The following is a 17030-nucleotide window of genomic DNA, read 5'->3' on the forward strand; positions in this document are numbered from 1 at the left end:
TTCTAGAAAACTATTTAGCTCTCTGAAAACTTCTAAATTTATTAATAATTAGAATGGCAAATCCTAATTAAAGAAATGCAGTTTTAAATATAAAAAAAGCAAAACTGTTATTCTATAAATAAACCCACAAAGACTACTGAGACACTAAATATAGGAAATAACACTTTCTTTTGTCCTTGTTTTCACTGTGTACATAATACAAATATAACCTGAAAGATATAAAATACCCTATTACGTTTAAGAAAAAAAAAGAGCAGTAGTTTTAAAATGCTTAAGATGAGGAGAAAAATGCCTCAAAGAATTAGGTTTTTAAAAGGCTGGAATACAAGTACATAAAAAGTTTTCTTATAACCAGCAACTTTACAAAGCAACTTTAGTCGCAAAGACAAGACTGTTGTTCTTTTTAAGAAATGGGTCTTCTTGAGTTATAAACTTTAACACCATTCTGAATCGAAGATCGAGAATATTTAGTGAGTAATGCACCAATGGTTTGCTTCTCTCCACACAAATCTCTGTGGGAACAGTAAAAAAATTAATGAACATCATAAATATTCTAGGGAACATAACACAATTTTCACAGCACTAGCTATTTATATCTCTCTCCCCCAAATCCATCTTTCCAACAAACATAAGGGTGTGTATTTGTGGGAGAGATAGGGTAGGGAGAGATTACTAAGCCATAACTGAACGAGGTACATCACATGTATGTATTACCTCCAACCTTCACAGTAAAAGTAATGTATAATTTAACCCCATGTTAGATATAAGGAAACAGGTTCAGGTGGTAAAGGATGGAGCCAAATTTTGCAGCGGGCTCTGCAGGTCTCCAAAGTCTGTATTTTTTCCATTATATCACACAGGCTTCCAAATCAGACATAAACGCAATGTGATACAGTGGGGTCTAGACTCAGAGAACCTGGATACCAGGCTACCTGTGTGAGCTTATCTAGGTTACCTACCCTACCTGAATTTTAGCTTCCTCTTCTGTACCTCAAAGGAGAGAAGACTTTGACTGGAACATCATGAGGGAAGGGAAGATATGGGAGGACCTGAGCCGGGGAAGGGATCAAGGGAAGATCACACAGGGCCTTGAAGAACATGAGAGGGAGTTGTAATTTAATTGTACATATAATGGGAAGCCAGTGGAGGGTTTCATAGAAAAGCATAATGTGATCTAAGTTTTAAATAGTGGAGGCAATGAGTTGATGATTATGGAAGCTAGGTAGTAAGTACATGGAGGGTTCCTTATATTTTACTGTTACTTTTGAATGTTTAAAATTTTCCAAAGTTTAAAAGGAGGGGAGAGGAGAAGGGAGCAAAAACTAAAAGAGGGAGACCAATCAGAGGCAGGTATGAGATGATCCATCAGGTTTCGCTCACAGTTTGAAACAGGGGGCAAGAGAAAAAAAGACAAGGAAGATTTCTAGACGTTTTGCTTGGGTAACTGGATTAATGGTAGTGCTGGTAGCTGAGATGAGGGTGATGGGGTTAGGACAGGGGGAATCAACAGTTCCATTATGAGCATGTTTGAAATTCCTATTAGATATCCAAGCAGAAATTTAGATTAGGTAACTAGATGTAAGAATCTGGAGCTCAGGAAAATGGTCAAGTATGAAGATAAAATTAGGAAGTCACTGGGCTTACATGAGGGCACCAAAAGAAAAAATACAAAATGAAGAGAAGATGGCCAATAATAGAATGCTAGAGCACTCCGACATTTAAAGATTGGGAAAACAAGGAGACATCAGCAAGAGATGGAAAAGGAGCTGCCTTGGGGGAGAAAGGAGAAGGCTGGTGTGTTTCAAGTAGGAAGTGGTCCACTGCGTCAAATAGTGTTAAGAGGCCAAGTAAACAAGGACAGACAATTGACCACTGAATGTAAAAAAGAAAGATGCCATTGGGTTAAGGATCTGTCATTGGGTTAAGGAAAGAATGGGAGACAAAGAAGCAGAGAGGGAGTACACAGACTTTTAAAGGGAGCTTTCTTGTGAAGGAGAGCAGAGGACGTGGGGTTCCATAGACTGTTATTTTTTTTTTTTTAAGATGAACAGTACTACAGAATACTGTTCACAGCAATACATGTGTTGCTGGCCATAATCCAGTTGGTGGGAGACACTGATAACACAACACGGGAAGGGACAACTAGAGGATCCTTTTAACAAGGCCAGAGGGGATGGATCTAGTGCAGAAGGAGGGTTGGCCTTAGGAGCAAGGACAGTTCATGCATCACACAGGATGGACGGCAGAGCAAGTGTGCGCACACACAGGAGGCTGGCAGACTGGGCCATGGGAAAGGAGGTAGTTCTTGTCTTGCCTGCTTCTGTTTTCTCAAGAAATATGGTTGTGGGCTTCCCTGGTGGTAGAGTGGTTAAGAATCTGCCTGCCAATGCTGGGTACACAGGTTCAAGCTCTGGTCTAGGAAGATCCCACATGCCGCGGAGCAACTAAGCCGTGCGCCACAACTACTGAGCCTGCGTTCTAAAGCGCGAGCCACAACTACTGAGACCATGCGCCACAACTACTAAAGCCCGTGCGCCTATAGCCTGTGCTCTGCAACTGCAACAAGGCAAGACACCGCAATGAGAAGCCCGCACACGGCAATGAAGAGGAGACCCTGATCGCCTCAACTAGAGAAAGCCCACGTGCAGCAATGAAGACCCAATGTAGCCAAAAAAAGAAAATACGGTCATAAGCTTAGGATGAAGAGGTAACGGGGTATTGCTGGTATGAAAAGAGAAAAGAAGATGTAAAGTAAGTTCCAATGGTTGAAAAGTTTCATGAGGAAATGGTGCCTTGCCAGGGGCCCTGCTAATTACCACTTAAGTTTTTAAGTGAGACTAGCAAGCCACACTGTGTCATTTCTCTCCAGGAAATTTCAGCTGCCCTGGTGCAGGTACAGAGTAAACAGGAAGTTGGGTTTAATCTTTGAAGATGTTTGCCAATGAGGTATGACAGGACACAGAGATAGGGTGCAAGGAGTAGAACGGGTACAGGAAGAGTTAGAAAGACTGACCCTGGAAAGCAAGCCAGGGAAAGAGGAGAGAGGCCCTGAGAGGTGGGAGATGCAGAGAGGAAGTGGTAGTGTTTATTAGTGGCTTTGAGGTTGGTTCTACAAGCAGTGGCTTCAGGGCTAACTTGTTCTTCCACAGTCTGGCTTCTACCAGAACGTTAAAGTAAGGGAGTGGGAAAGAAAGAAGGTGGCCATCAGAGAGGGGTGCTTGCCTTAGAGTCATAGGAGGGTATACAGTTGACTGTCCCTCTATGAGCTGCAGTTTGCAAGGAGAAGAGCAAAGAAGTGATTCTAGAAGCAGTAGTAAGGAAGAGAGATGACACATACCCCACCTCCCAGATCAGTAGTTGTGAAGAATGATAGAGAAGACAGCCACCACTAGAGAAAGTTTGGAAGGAAGCAGTGTCTTCCAGGAATACTCAAAAAAAAAAAAATTCTGAAAATCTAAAACCCTATGCCACTCATCATAAGAAGAACAGTCAAAATCCATTTGTAAGAAATTACTTACTCAATATATGGAGCAATATCTTCTTCTGTCCACTTCTCCCTCAGAGAGAATAGACTATTAAAACGTTCCTGATTATCCTCAGGCAAATCATCTACTTTCAGCAAAAATATGGTTTCTGGTCTTGAGTGTCTATCCACCAAGGCTAAACCCTATAAGAAATGAGAAAAAGGACAGTTCAAGTAATGGTCTGATGTTTAAAAATGACTCATTTACCTTACGTTTAGCTTAGCCCAAGGTATTTAAAACATCATCCACATGAAACTTACACAAACTACCCAGAAACTTACAATAGCCTTTTTCATAAAAGAGCTCCTCTAAGCAGTGACTTAACTTTCCCTTCTGTAATCTGGCTTTTACTACCACCAATTTATTGAGATGGCTCTAGTTCTAAAGGTCACTGATGACCTGTCGTTGCCAAATCCAGTGGGCCCTTTTCTTGGATTCATCTCGCTAGACCCGTTTATTTTGTTAGTGTTGATCACTCCTTCCTCTAAGCCTTTAAGCCTGCATCACGATCTCATTATTTTTCTCCTAACTTGATGTTGTAGTTCCCTGGCCCCCTACCCCATCCCTCTACTTGTTTCACCGTCACTGTCCTAGGTAAACTCTCTAAACCCGTGACTTCAACACCACTTACTTACAAATATTACAGTCATCAGCAAGTATCTTCAACTCAAAGCCCTCTTCCAAGCACCAGACCTCTATATCCAAACCTATATATGCACTCATTGTGTTTGTCATCCAAACCTGTTCTCATCCTGCTAATCCTAGGAAACCAAGGCATCATCCTAGATTCCATTATTCAAACCCCACATCTAAGTGGTCACTAAATCATATAGATTTTAAGGCCTTAACATTTCTCTGTCCTTTCCCCATCACCTATTTCTTTGGCCCATACTCTCTGAGTTAGGAGTTAAGTGTTGGAAACCTAAATTTTTCATAATCTAGCCAACCTTCCATCAACCCATCCTCATTACTCTCATAGTGTTCTTTCCAAAAGGCAAAACTCATCAGGTAGCATTTCTAACTGATGCCACTCAATGGCCCCAAAGAGCTTTCTAGATAGAGTTGAGATTCCTTAGCACAGTCCATAGTGTCATTCACCAACTCACCAGCACCCTTCTCTCCAGTCATGCATCCCTACTGTGTGTCCCAATTTTTATCCCTCCATGCTCTCCTGGAACCTTGTCTCTCCTGGAACCTTGTCTCTGCCCTTCCGTCTAGAGTAACACATGATCCTTTCATACTTGGCAGCTAAAACATTCATTCCTTCAGAAAATCATCCCTGATTGACCAGTCAGATGGATAAGCCCTTTCATTTGCTCCCATAACATCTTGTGCATGCTCTGCCCATGGCACAGATCACTCAACGTTGTCAGAAGAGATATATACATGTAATGTGCACCCCCATTGCCGGACCCCAGGCTGAGGACCTAGATGGCACCTTGTGTGACGTTTTCTGCTCAGCATCTAGCAAGGTAAGTTTAGACATAAAAGGAACTCTGTAAATATTGAGCAAATACTTTCACTTATTTAATAAATTCTCATTGAGCATATACTACATGCCAGGCAGTATGCTATATATTGGCAAGCAACAGTGAAAAAAATTCTCTTAAAGTGGAGAGCCGGGAACCACATAATAAAACATTTTTCTGAAGCTAAGTGAGAATACCATGAAGGAGAAATCCAGGGTGCCATGGAGAGTAAAACAGGAAGTATTTTTTTTAGAGTAAAGGAAGGCCTCCTTGATGAAGTGACTCAAAGATGTGTAGGAGGTGGCCAGGTGACACTGGGGAGAAGTTTATTCTAGAACAAAAAGCTTTGTGTAAAAGTCCTAAGGTAGGAAAGAGCTTGATGATCTTAAAAATCTGAAAGAAGGCTGGTATGCAGTGGACAGGAGAGAAAGTATCAAGAGATGAAGCTTACAGAGGATGGTATGAAGGGCCTTGTAGACCAAGATTTTACATATTTTATATTGTAAAATATTATTTTATATTATAATACTCTGGATTTTATATCTTAAATGCAATGGGAAATCATTAAAGTGATTTAAGCAAGAAGTTCATCTAATCTGACGGACATTTTTGAAAGATCATTTTAGTAGCACCGCAGAGAAAGGATTGGAGGTGGGCAGTTAAAAGTACAGAAGGCCCGCTTAAGGATGCTATTGTGAGCCAAACATGATAGTTTCAGCTAAGACAATGCTGATGGAAATGGAGAAAAAAGGAACAAAATGAGATACACCAGGTGGGAACCAGGATTAACTGTAAATGGGCCTGAGTGATCTCACTGAGTTGACAAATGTTCTAAAACTAGACTGTGGTGGCTGGTAACTCATTAAATTTACTACAAATCACCCTTTTCAAAAGGGTGAACTGTGATATGTAAATTACACTTCAATCAAGCGGGATTTTGGGGGTTTTTTTAAGGATTTTTGTGATGTAGAATGCACTCCTAATGGGGGGTTAGGAAAATAAACAGGCTCCAAATTCAGTTCCAATACAGGCTTCACTTCACCTAGTAACCTGCTGAGCTGTGGAGGTAATCACCTGCTGAGCTATGGAGGTAATCACCTGCTGAGTTATGGAGGTCATCACCGTCGCCTCGCCGCCTTACCTTAAGCTGATCGAGCCTAGTTATCACTCCTTCAGGAACACTCTGTTGCCACACTTCCTGAAACTCAGCGAGATTGAATTTCACGGCATTCTGAAGTAGCATTTGTGCTGTAGCTCTGCATATTTTATCTGCACTCAATTCAAAATAAACTTCACCTAAGGAAAATGTATCAGAGAGTTTCACATGGTCCTCTGACAATTAATTATACTACTCATTTTTATACACAACTCATCTCCCATCACCCTATGGAGTTCTTATTTTTAACAGGAAGACATTTGAAAAAGGCATACCAATTTTAACACATAAGAGTTAAAATACCCGTTAAAATACTTTCCCAATCTTACCTTCCTCTGTATATTTCTTTCCATAACATTTAAGACAGTGTCCGATCATCTCCCTGAAAAATTTTAAACACTTATTTGAAAAGTTTTTCACATATTTATACATTATCTTTTAAACACCATTGCTAACTAGAAACTAAGATAAATTTGAAATAACTAAAGGATTTTGGTTGCCAAGTATAAAACTTTACATTAGAAACTAAAATACACTGGAAAGTTACTATATACCAGGTCCCATGCTAAATATTTTTACACAAATTATATGAGCATACCTTTATTATAAAATAGCTTAAATTATTCCTTTATATTTTTTATGGCAGAGAAAAAAAAGATACACATTTATTCACCCCAATGACCAAAATTCCCAAGTCCTTCTTGGTTGTATATTCTTTAGATTTCTATAAGATATCAAAATATAAATAGTCTATGCCCTGGGTTTAGTCTTACCCTGAAAATAATTTTCTTCCCCTTAAGGAAATCTGGAAGGACAATGAATAACATACTTACTCTGTCTCTAATGGTCCAAGTTCCTGAAGGCATGTATTCAAGGGAACTTTACTAAAAGACCAAGATTCAGAATCCACAAGCTGAGTTATGTGATTCAGAAGTTTCATCTCATAATCAAATTCAAGAATCCTCCAATAACCTACAAATTCCAAAGTTATATTTACCAAAGGACATTTTAAACAAATGAATTGGCTGATAGACTGATAAAACAGCAGTAAACTCTTGCCCACTGCAAAAAAGAGACATGAAAAGTCTTAGCTTTCTTTGTAAACAATGATTCTGTTTATGCTTGTTTCCTGATCATTACAAATTGTGTCTTATGGGAGATCAGATGGTTTTTAAAGAGTACTTTTCATATGACTAACGTTTTGATTTTTTTTCAAGTGCTTTAATACTCAATTATCTCACATAATCTTGTCGTTCTAAATGGAAATGTGGAAACCTGTAGCTGGTACAGTCATTTCATTAGAACGTCATACAAATGAGGTGAAGGTCATAGGTTGGATATCCCACACAGTGATCTCTGCTATGGGGCACTGCCATGGTTACAACCCTCATCTCAGCTATCTTGGAGAGGTGTTCTCATGCTCATAAAGAAGTCTAGCTCATTTAAGAGATAACAGACTCAGAAGTACAATGTGGACCAGTGGCAAAATAAAAGCTGAGCCTCAAGATACGTTTCCCTATTCCTGTGAAAGACTATGAAATGCTGTCTTATAACCAAAGGCACTACCACCACCCCTAGAGAAACAAATCACATACACACGCACCAAATCAAGTACACTCACACCAAGGGAGAATGTTCCTATTCTTACTCTGAAAAAATAAAGGCAACGTTAAAAAATGGAATGTGTGATGTAAAACTGAAAAAGAAAACTAGGAAAAAATAATCTTTGCATCCCCACACACACATACCCCCAAAATGTTATCCATTCCCATGCAATAAGTGAATAATACAGAGGGCAGCATTAAGCCCATTGGTTCTTCTTTTTTTTTTTTTAACCTTAACATTCATGGTACCCCCCTTATACCATAGTAATTAGCAGCAGGCATCCACAATTAGAAACTTTATGCCCGATGCTTAGGACCAAATGTGTCTCAAGGAACCACAACAAAGAGCTAAGTGTTTCCAGTTAGTTCTAAAGTCATCTGCAGCTGCTTCGCTCAGCAGAATTCACCACATTTGAGAGTTACAGTCTCACAAAAGCTAATCTTGCTTGGAAGATTTAGGAGTGCATCCACCAAACCATGCCAATTTCCTCCTTCCTAACACATGGGTGCAGAATTAAGCTGCTTCTCTGGGCAAGCTTAAGAGGGCTGAAGGGCTTCCCTGGTGGCGCAGTGGTTGAGAGTCTGGCTGTCGATGCAGGGGACATGGGTTTGTGCCCCGGTCCGGGAAGATCCCACATGCCGCGGAGCGGCTGGGCCCGTGAGCCATGGCCGCTGAGCCTGCGCATCTGGAGCCTGTGCTCTGCAACAGGAGAGGCCACGGCAGTGAGAGGCCCACGTACCGCAAAAAAAAAAAAAAAAAAAAAAAAAACGAGGGCTGAAAAATGCACACAAACATCTACTCAAGTGTTACTGCAGGCCCGGATGCCAGAAAAAAAAATAGCTCCTACTCTACCACTCCAGACCAGGAGATAATCAAAATACAAGATGCTACTGGGCTTCTCCATCAACCCCTGAGACCGACACATACCACTGCAACTTTTATACAGGTTTCTTACATAAACTACTTAACACATTCAAAAGTATGTTGAGTTATCACAAGAAGAAACACATCTTCCAAGCAATTTGGAAATACAGTGAGTTATTCTGAACCAGGAGTTCAAGTACCTGGGTTTTATGCCTTATTCTGTCACCAACTCAACATGGAACCCTGGACAGGTCCGTTTCCCTTCCTAGGCCTTAGTTTCCTCACCTATTGAAAACAATGAAGGGATTAGACTACCTGATATCTAAGACCTTTCCTGATCTAATATGGTTCATCTATTACCACTCAGTCCAAAGAAAAAGGCCTGTAAGGAGTGGAAAAAGTCACTGGTCAGAGACTGTAAAGGTGATCACATGTAGTCTCTACCCCACACCCCAAAATACAAATATCACCTCTGAGCCCAAAAGAAGGTTAAATAAATAGCATGGAACAGCAATAAACAGGTGAAGATGTCCAAAAATGTCTCTCATATGATGCCCAATTCCATCATTATTAATAATAGTAAGTCATGCTACCTCCAATCTCACAGGCATTTAGAACTTGTAACTGGGCCATTATTTCTTCCTCACTTGCCTGAATTTGATCAAGCAAATCTTCAGTTGTATACTGAAACAAGAAAACAAGAAAAAAAAAAAAAAAAGCAAGCACATTTTTAGGCCAAAGAATGTTTTTAGACTTATTGAATAAATACATAGAAGAGATTAAGGCAAGGTACCCTAGTTTAATTTCTTTTGTTAATCTGTAATGATTACTACATAAAATCAGTGGATTCTTAGAAGAAAACAGAGGATGACTCTTTGTGATGTTGGATGCGGCAATGGTTTTAGATATGATGCCAAAAACACAAGCAACAAAAGACAGATAATGTGGACTTCATCAAAATGAAAACTTGTGTATTTCAAAACATCATCAACACAAAAGGACAAATACTGTATGATTCCACTTACATGGGAGATTTGGCATAGACAAATTCACAGAGACATAAAGTGGAATAGTGGTTGCCGGAGGGTGAGAGGCAGGGGAAACTGGGGAGTTAGTGTTTAATAGGTACAGAGTTTCAGGTTGGGAAGATGAAAGTTTTCTGTAGATGAGTACTGGTGATGGCTGCAGAGCAATGTGAGTGTATGTAATGCCACAGAGCTGTACAGGTCAAAATGGTTAAAGTGGTAAATTTTATGTTCTGTTTATTTACCACAATTTTAAAAAATCAAGAAAAGACAATTCATAAAATAGGAGAAAATATTTGCATATCATATATCTGTCAAGGAGCTTGTATTTAGATTATATAAAAAACTCTCCTATAATTTAGTAATAAATAGATAAATAACCCAATTAAAAATTGGGCAAAGGGGTTTCTGTATAGGCATTCTCCAAAAATACAGAAATAGTCAACAAGCACATGAAAAGATGCTCCAAGTCATTAGTCATTAGGGAAATGCACATCAAAACCACAGTGATACCATTAGGATGGATACAGAAAAGACAGATAGGAACAACTGTTGTCTACGATGTAGAGAAACTGGAACCCTCATACAATGGAAATGTCAAATAGTGCAGCCACTTTGGAAAACAGTCCGGGAGTTCCCCAAAAGGTTATACAGAGTAAGCACAGGGCCCATCAATTTCACTCTTAGGTATGTAAGAAAAATGAAAATGTAGGTTCCCTAGAAACTTGTACGTGAATGTTCACAACAGTGTTATCCATAATTATCAAATAATCAATAATATCCAAAAAGTAGAAACTACCCAAATGTCCATCAACTGATGAATGGATGAATAAAATATGGTATATCCATTAAGATGGGGTACTATTCAACAATAAAAAGGAATGAACTACTGATGCATGCTACAACATGAATGAACCTTGAAAACAGCATGCTAAGTCAAAAGCCTGTCGGAAAAGGCCACTTATTGATTCTTTTCATATGAAAGGTCCAGAAGAGGCAAATCAATAGAGACAGAAAGTAGATTAGTGGCTGCCTAGGGTTGAGGTGGGAGAGAGAAGGAGGGAAAGGTAGGATTAGAAATTAACAGCTAAGGGGTACAGGGTTTCTTTTGGGGGTGGTGAAAATATTCTAAACTTCATTGTGATGACTGCACAACTCTGTTAATGTACTAAAAACCGTTGAATTATATACTTTAAAATGAGTAAATTGCTTGGTATATGAATTATATCTCAATAAAGCTGTTACAAAGAAAAAAATTCAATCAATCAGTCAAACTTCTAATACAAATATGGTCTTCAGGATACCAGTAGAGTTCTATAACTTTGAATTACATTTAAAACTTAAAATTTTTTTTATCTGGTTTATAAATATTTTTCCATACTTCCAGGAATTAGTCCATTCTGACTTTCCATTTTCATAATGTCTTTTCTCAAGAGCTCCTAATTATAACTTTTAATTAAATAAATTACTTTAACCTCTAAAAAACTATTATTTCTTAGTTAGGAACATGAGAAGCTTTCAGCTACATAAATGTCACCATGATATCTAGGACTTGCTTTAAAATACTCCAGAAAAAGAAAAAAAAAAAAAACAAAAAAGGTGGAAGGCAGCAGGAGGACAGAATAAATGAGATTGACAAAATATTGACAGATGTTCAACAGAGTGATGAATATATGGAGGTCTTTCTGTTTTGGGGTATGTTTGAAATTTTCATAATATGAACTTTAAAAAAAAGTCAGCATTAAGTGTCTCTATAGCTCTATTTTTTAAATTCCAAATTAAAAAATGAAAATACTAGTCTTACTTTTGAGTGATTTGAATCCTTTTCTTTTTCACTGTCAGGTCCTTCATAGGTATTTTCCATCAAAAGTTTCTTTAGCTTCTTTAGTTTAGGTCTACATCTTCTTAATTCCCAGTAATTATTAGAAAAACCAAAGATCTAGAAATTACAAATACATCAAAATCATTTAGGGGCCATTCTAAAAGAAAACTTCATATAAAATTTCAACCAACCCACTCGCCCTCCACAAGAAGCAAGAAAAGGGAGCCAAAGTATTCTGCTTTCTGTTGAGAAGGCCCCCATCCAGCCACCTCAAGCAGATGGATGGGTATCTTCAGGTACCATCTTTTCAATCCCCAGTTTAGAAGAGACTGCCAACATAGTGAGAATGGATAATTAAGCTCCATATCTCAAGTATATGCTGGAAACTAGAGTATGCCCAGAAAAGAATGACCAGGATGGTGAGAATTCTGCAAACCAGGTAGAAACACAGAAGAAGAATATCTTTAGGCTGACAAATAGAAAATAAAGAAAAAGCATTATCACAGTCTTCAAACAATATATGATAAAGGGAAGGGGGGGAACCCTTGTTCTGTGTTGCTCATGATGTTAAGGATGAAAGACTCCTATTCAATACAAGAACTTCCCACTAATTAGAATTGCAATAATTCCTTATGGACTTGTGAAACAGTGAGAGGCTTATCACTTAAAGAAATCCAGGTGACAGTGGCTAAATGTTGGATAAATATTTCTTATCCCTCTCTGTATCTCCAGGATTTGCCCAATGTCTAGCGCTTAGTAGGTGCCCAATAACTGTTTCACATGAAAGAAGGGAAAAAGGCAGAAATGGATTGTCTCCTTTCAGCTCTAACATGGAAGGTCAGGGAATGCATCTACTCTAAAACTAGTAGAAGCCTTGATTGACAAGACAAGGCCCAGAGCCAAATGGAGATGCTGCTGAATCTAAGAAAAGTTTAAGGACCAAAACACAAAGATTGATTTCATCCACAGTTCACAAATTGGCAGCCTGCTGGCTGTATCCAATGCACAGATGTTGGTGTGTACTTTTGTGTTGGGAGAAAAAGGGAGGTTTAGTATAGAGTTTTCATTAGTTGCCAACATTGAAAAATAAGATGTTGCCCCCCAAGATCTAAATTTTAAGCTTCACTTGGACAAAGGAAATCCGAAGATGTGGCAATGCTGGGCCTGCTTTCCCACAAGGCCAAGAAGTGCCCATCCACTTACTTGGGGCTTGTGTGCTCTAATCTGTCTTAGATCCCCCATTCCCTATTACTCCTGAGACTGGGTATTCACTACCATTTATCAACTCCAGTCTGCTTGGCTCACGTGCATTCCTTAGCCAGCCTTTTTAGGCATCTAAAGTGCAACCACAGATTTAAAAACTCTGGTCAGTAGAGCTTTGTTAAGTTTTACTCAGTCTCAGAACACAGAATTCCCATAAGAAGAGTTCAAAGATACTCAGAGGTATTGTTATACCCTCCCCAAAGCACCTACAAAACAGCTACAAGAAAAATAACACCTTTTCCAAAAGGATGAACTGTCAATATTTCTAGTTAATTACAATGAAAGACACAACCCTACAAAAAACAAAATACAATATTTACTGGCAGTTCTTCTGTTCTAGCAACATATATGAATCACTGAAATGTCCCAGTATTTTCCCTTATTTCTATTCCAATTCTATTTTTAGGAACTAGCTGGCCTAAAGTTTAATAGAATTAAGGTCTGTGCTTTGATTGTATATGTATAACAATCTAGCCAGGATGGGGACTTTGGTTTGGTATCTGCCAACAGCAGTCTCCAAAATAATTAAAAATTTGTTATACATGGCTATAAATAGTAATGAACTAAACTAATTTCAAAGGTGAAAAACACACTTCCCTCAGAAACAAATTTCTTCATTTCTCTGCCTCATCTAATGCACTAGTTATGGTTTGAGGGAGTCCTTTCAAAACCTATCCATGGTAAAACTTTTAAAATGAGTCACCTAATAGCAAATTTTCTATACTACAGAAAATGGTCAGCTTATCTGGGACTTAAATCAGATTGGGATAATAAAGACAACTTTACGTGACTCCAAACAAACAAAAATAATGCTGAGAAATTTCAAATTTCATTAGAGAACTTTTCAGATTCTCTATGATTGTACATTTTACACCTCAAGTTTGTTTGTTTGTTTTTTGGCCACGCTGTGCGGCATGCAGGATCTTAGTTCCCCCAACCAGGGATCCAACCCTTTCCCCCTGTATTGGGAGCACGGAATTTTAACCACTGGACCGCCAGGGAAGTCCCACACCTCGAGTTTTTAATTAAATGCAAGATTAGCAAATGTGTTGTCATTCTCACATAAATCAGGAAACAGAAGACAGTACCTCAGTGTGAATAACGTTACAGTATGTCTCTTCCATCTTCATCTGGTCTGGAGTTTTGCAACCAGGAATAAAAAGCAACATATTGGAAGTGTCTGCTATTTTCAAGTCATATGTTTTGTCTTTACTACACAGAACGGCCATCTCATCCTTATCACCACGAATCACAAGACTGCAGGAAAGTGGGAAAAGAAAATACTTGCTTTACTGAGACACCAATGGACATCTTCATTATAAACAGTTCCAAAATCCTCTAGGCTTCTAGAATTGAAAGCTAAGTCTTAAGGCTGTGTCTGGCCCCTGCTCTCACAGCCCTCCCATGAGCTCCACAGAGCAAGGCCTGGGCCAGTTGAGACCCAGAGGGGCAGCCGGTGGCCTCACTAAGGAAAAATAATTCCACATGGGCAAAAAAGATCCAAGGACGCCAAGAGGCCAAATGTTACCACGTGGCATCTCTGTGCAAACTGCTGGGAAAAGCATCCAAAAGCTTCAGTGAAGATTTCACAACTTGCTAAAATTACTGAAGCAATACTTCTCAAACTTATGTGTAGGCACGTTAGGGAACCTTGTTAAAAAGCAGGTCAGGGGGCTTCCCTGGTGGCGCAGTGGGTGAGAGTCCGCCTGTCGATGCCGGGGACATGGGTTCGTGCCCCGGTCCGGGAGGATCCCACATGCCGCGGAGCGGCTGGGCCCGTGAGCCATGGCCGCTGAGCCTGTGCATCCGGAGCCTGTGCTCCGCAACGGGAGAGGCCACAACAGTGAGAGGCCCGCGTACCAAAAAAAAAAAAAAAAGCAGGTCAGGATGCAGTATGCCTGGGATGGGACCTAGGACTCTGCATTACTAATAAGCTCCCAGATGATGGCCATGCTGCTGGTCCTGGTACCGACCCAAGAGTTGTCCTTGTTTTGGCCTGAGTATTCCCTAACAATCAAAGGAGCACAACCTGGGCTAATCATCACCTATGCTGCAAAGAAATCGGGACCCTGAGAAAAGAAAGCTGCAATGTTGAGTGAAAAATATGAAAATGGTATGTTTACAAACTAGACTAAATGATGTCTCTGATAAAGGGTCACAGGTGGAAAAAAGCACGAAGGAGGAAGAGGGGAAGGACAAAAGTGAGGACGTGGAAGAAGAAAAATGATAAAGATAACGGAGATGACAAAAAAGGAGTCGATCCTAGGAGTTTTCCTTGTCTATAAAGTATTTAAACCTCCTGTACACAATTCACTTCTTTTAAATAAATAATAAAAAAACCTGAAATAGAAGACTGAAAATATTTTTTAAACTAATCCTTAAGTGAAAATAAAAGGATTTTTTAAAGCTTCTTGGTGCTAACAACATTTAATAGTCGCAAGTACCTACTCTTAACATTTATTTCCACGTGGCACTATCCCTGCTTTCAAATATTTTGTTTAAAACAACTACCCCTTCCTTCTGCAAAAAAAAAAAAAAATTAAAACACACATTTTCATTCTGGTTTTTGCCAGCTATTAACTACTATAAGGGTCCTCGCACCTTAAGTCTTTTCTCAAATTTCTGCCAACTCAGCTGGGATGAAAACCCATGAGTGACGTTCTCCTTCAGTTACTTTAAAGATATGTTATTGCTAGCATCTGAAGACTAGCCAGTTAACTGTAACACGGTTAGATGAGTTAAGTAGGCAAAGTGAAAGCCTGAAGGATTCAATTTAAAAAGCATACAAGAGGGCTTCCCTGGTGGCGCAGTGGTTGAGAATCTGCCTGCTAATGCAGGGGACACGGGTTCGAGCCCTGGTCTGGGAAGATCCCACATGCCGCGGAGCAACTAGGCCCGTGAGCCACAACTACTGAGCCAGCGCGTCTGGAGCCTGTGCTCCGCAACGGGAGAGGCCGCGATAGTGAGGCCCGCGTACCGCAGTGAAGAGTGGCCCCCGCTTGCCACAACTAGAGAAGGCCCTCCCACAGAAACGAAGACCCAACACGGCAAAAATAAATAAAATAAATTAATAAACTCCTACCCCCAACATCTAAAAAAAAAAAAAAAAGCATACAAGAGAACAAACTATACCTAATAAAATACAGATGTTGGAGAAACAACAGAGCAGAACAGAATTAAACCAGAGCCCCTAACTCCTCATTTCTCTCATTTCCAGGGACTGCACAAAGTTGAGAGAACGGACTTCTCTGTTTTTTAACCCACGGTCTTGCAGCAAATGTGTAGCTGACCTAGAATTAGAAAACAGCTTCCGACTCCACTGAGTGACCCCAAGCAAGGCTGTTTTTTGAGGGCCTTCCACAATTACCAAGTCTGTAAAAACAGCTTTACACTCATCCCCCCTCAGTCCTATCTACTGAGTAAAATACATATAAGTAGCAGGCAGGAGGAACTCCATAAATACTGGATATTACCATTGGACTTTAAGATAGAATGGCAAAGCGTTCTGTGTAGTGCCTAGCCCCACTGTTAACATCTCCAAACCTTCCCCAGGGTTCTATTTCCTGACTTGTTTCCGCTGACAGAGGCCTCCAAGACCAGCCGGACTAGTCCAGCTAACTGGACGGACTAACAGCGGCGCGGACTCCTCGGGAAAACGCAGCCAGCTGGGGATCAGGTCACCGGCCTGCTGCGAGGGGCCTGGTCAAATCAATGCACCTCTCTGGCCCAGTTTCCCCATCCTGTGTTTCCCCTCAGGAAAATCAGAAGGTGGATGGCACGAGGCTGGAGGCGGCAGGCCCCGGCCCCGGCTCACCTGTGTCCTGCCTCAAGCTGCTGGCACAGCGCGGGCTCCAACTCGAGCAGGCAGAAGTCGCCGGCGGCTGCGCTGGCCCCGGGGCCGAAGCCCAGGCAGTGCACGGTGGGCAGCAGCTCGGCCGCGTTCAGCTTGGCGATCTGCAGGGTCGCGTCCACCTCGTCGCGGGTCCTCCTCATCTCTGCGCGGGGTCGGGGGCGGTCCCGCGGTGCGCGAGGGGCCGCAGGTTTAAGACAGTAGAATGAAGCTCCCCGGGCGGCCGCGACCCAGCAAAACAAACAAGTAAAACAGAGCCCGTTTTAAAAGCGCGCCTAGGCGGCTGGGGGCGTGTTTCCGGGGCGGAGCGTGCTGCGGGGGCGTCCCCGAGAGAGTCCGAAAGCTTCCCGGACTCGTGCCCCGCCGAGGACTGCTGGGTCACCCAGGCCGAGCACCGGCCGCTGGAAGGAAACCCGGCCTCCGCGGGGAGCTCTCGGCGGAAGCTGGCTGGA

General features: G+C 40.9%; 1 protein-coding gene across 1 annotated transcript; it reads right to left on the reverse strand.

Moving 5' to 3' along the window:
• Positions 1-149: 149 nt before the first annotated feature.
• On the reverse strand, positions 150-17030 carry DSCC1 (DNA replication and sister chromatid cohesion 1). Its single transcript, XM_081258244.1, has 9 exons — positions 16543-17030; positions 13817-13985; positions 11448-11582; positions 9212-9302; positions 6983-7121; positions 6479-6531; positions 6135-6289; positions 3519-3667; positions 150-512 (listed from the first exon to the last, which is right to left on the reverse strand). Exons 1-9 carry the CDS (start codon positions 16719-16721, stop codon positions 404-406), a joined length of 1179 nt encoding a protein of 392 aa, XP_081114370.1. The 5' UTR covers positions 16722-17030; the 3' UTR covers positions 150-403.

This window comes from Mesoplodon bidens, assembly GCF_964165515.1.
Source record: "Mesoplodon bidens genome assembly, chromosome: 16".
Lineage (NCBI taxonomy): Eukaryota > Metazoa > Chordata > Mammalia > Artiodactyla > Ziphiidae > Mesoplodon > Mesoplodon bidens.

What these genes read in the sequence shown, in the direction of transcription:
- DSCC1 (XM_081258244.1), bottom strand. Translation starts at nt 16,721, where the DNA reads ATGAGGAGGACCCGCGACGAGGTGGACGCGACCCTGCAGATCGCCAAG. An exon ending in AGGATTCAAATCACTCAAAA is followed by an intron (nt 9,303 to 11,447) that starts GTAAGACTAGTA and finishes TTCTTGTTTCAG; the next exon opens with TATACAACTGAAGATTTGCT. An exon ending in AAATGCCTGTGAGATTGGAG is followed by an intron (nt 7,122 to 9,211) that starts GTAGCATGACTT and finishes TGGAATTTGTAG; the next exon opens with GTTATTGGAGGATTCTTGAA.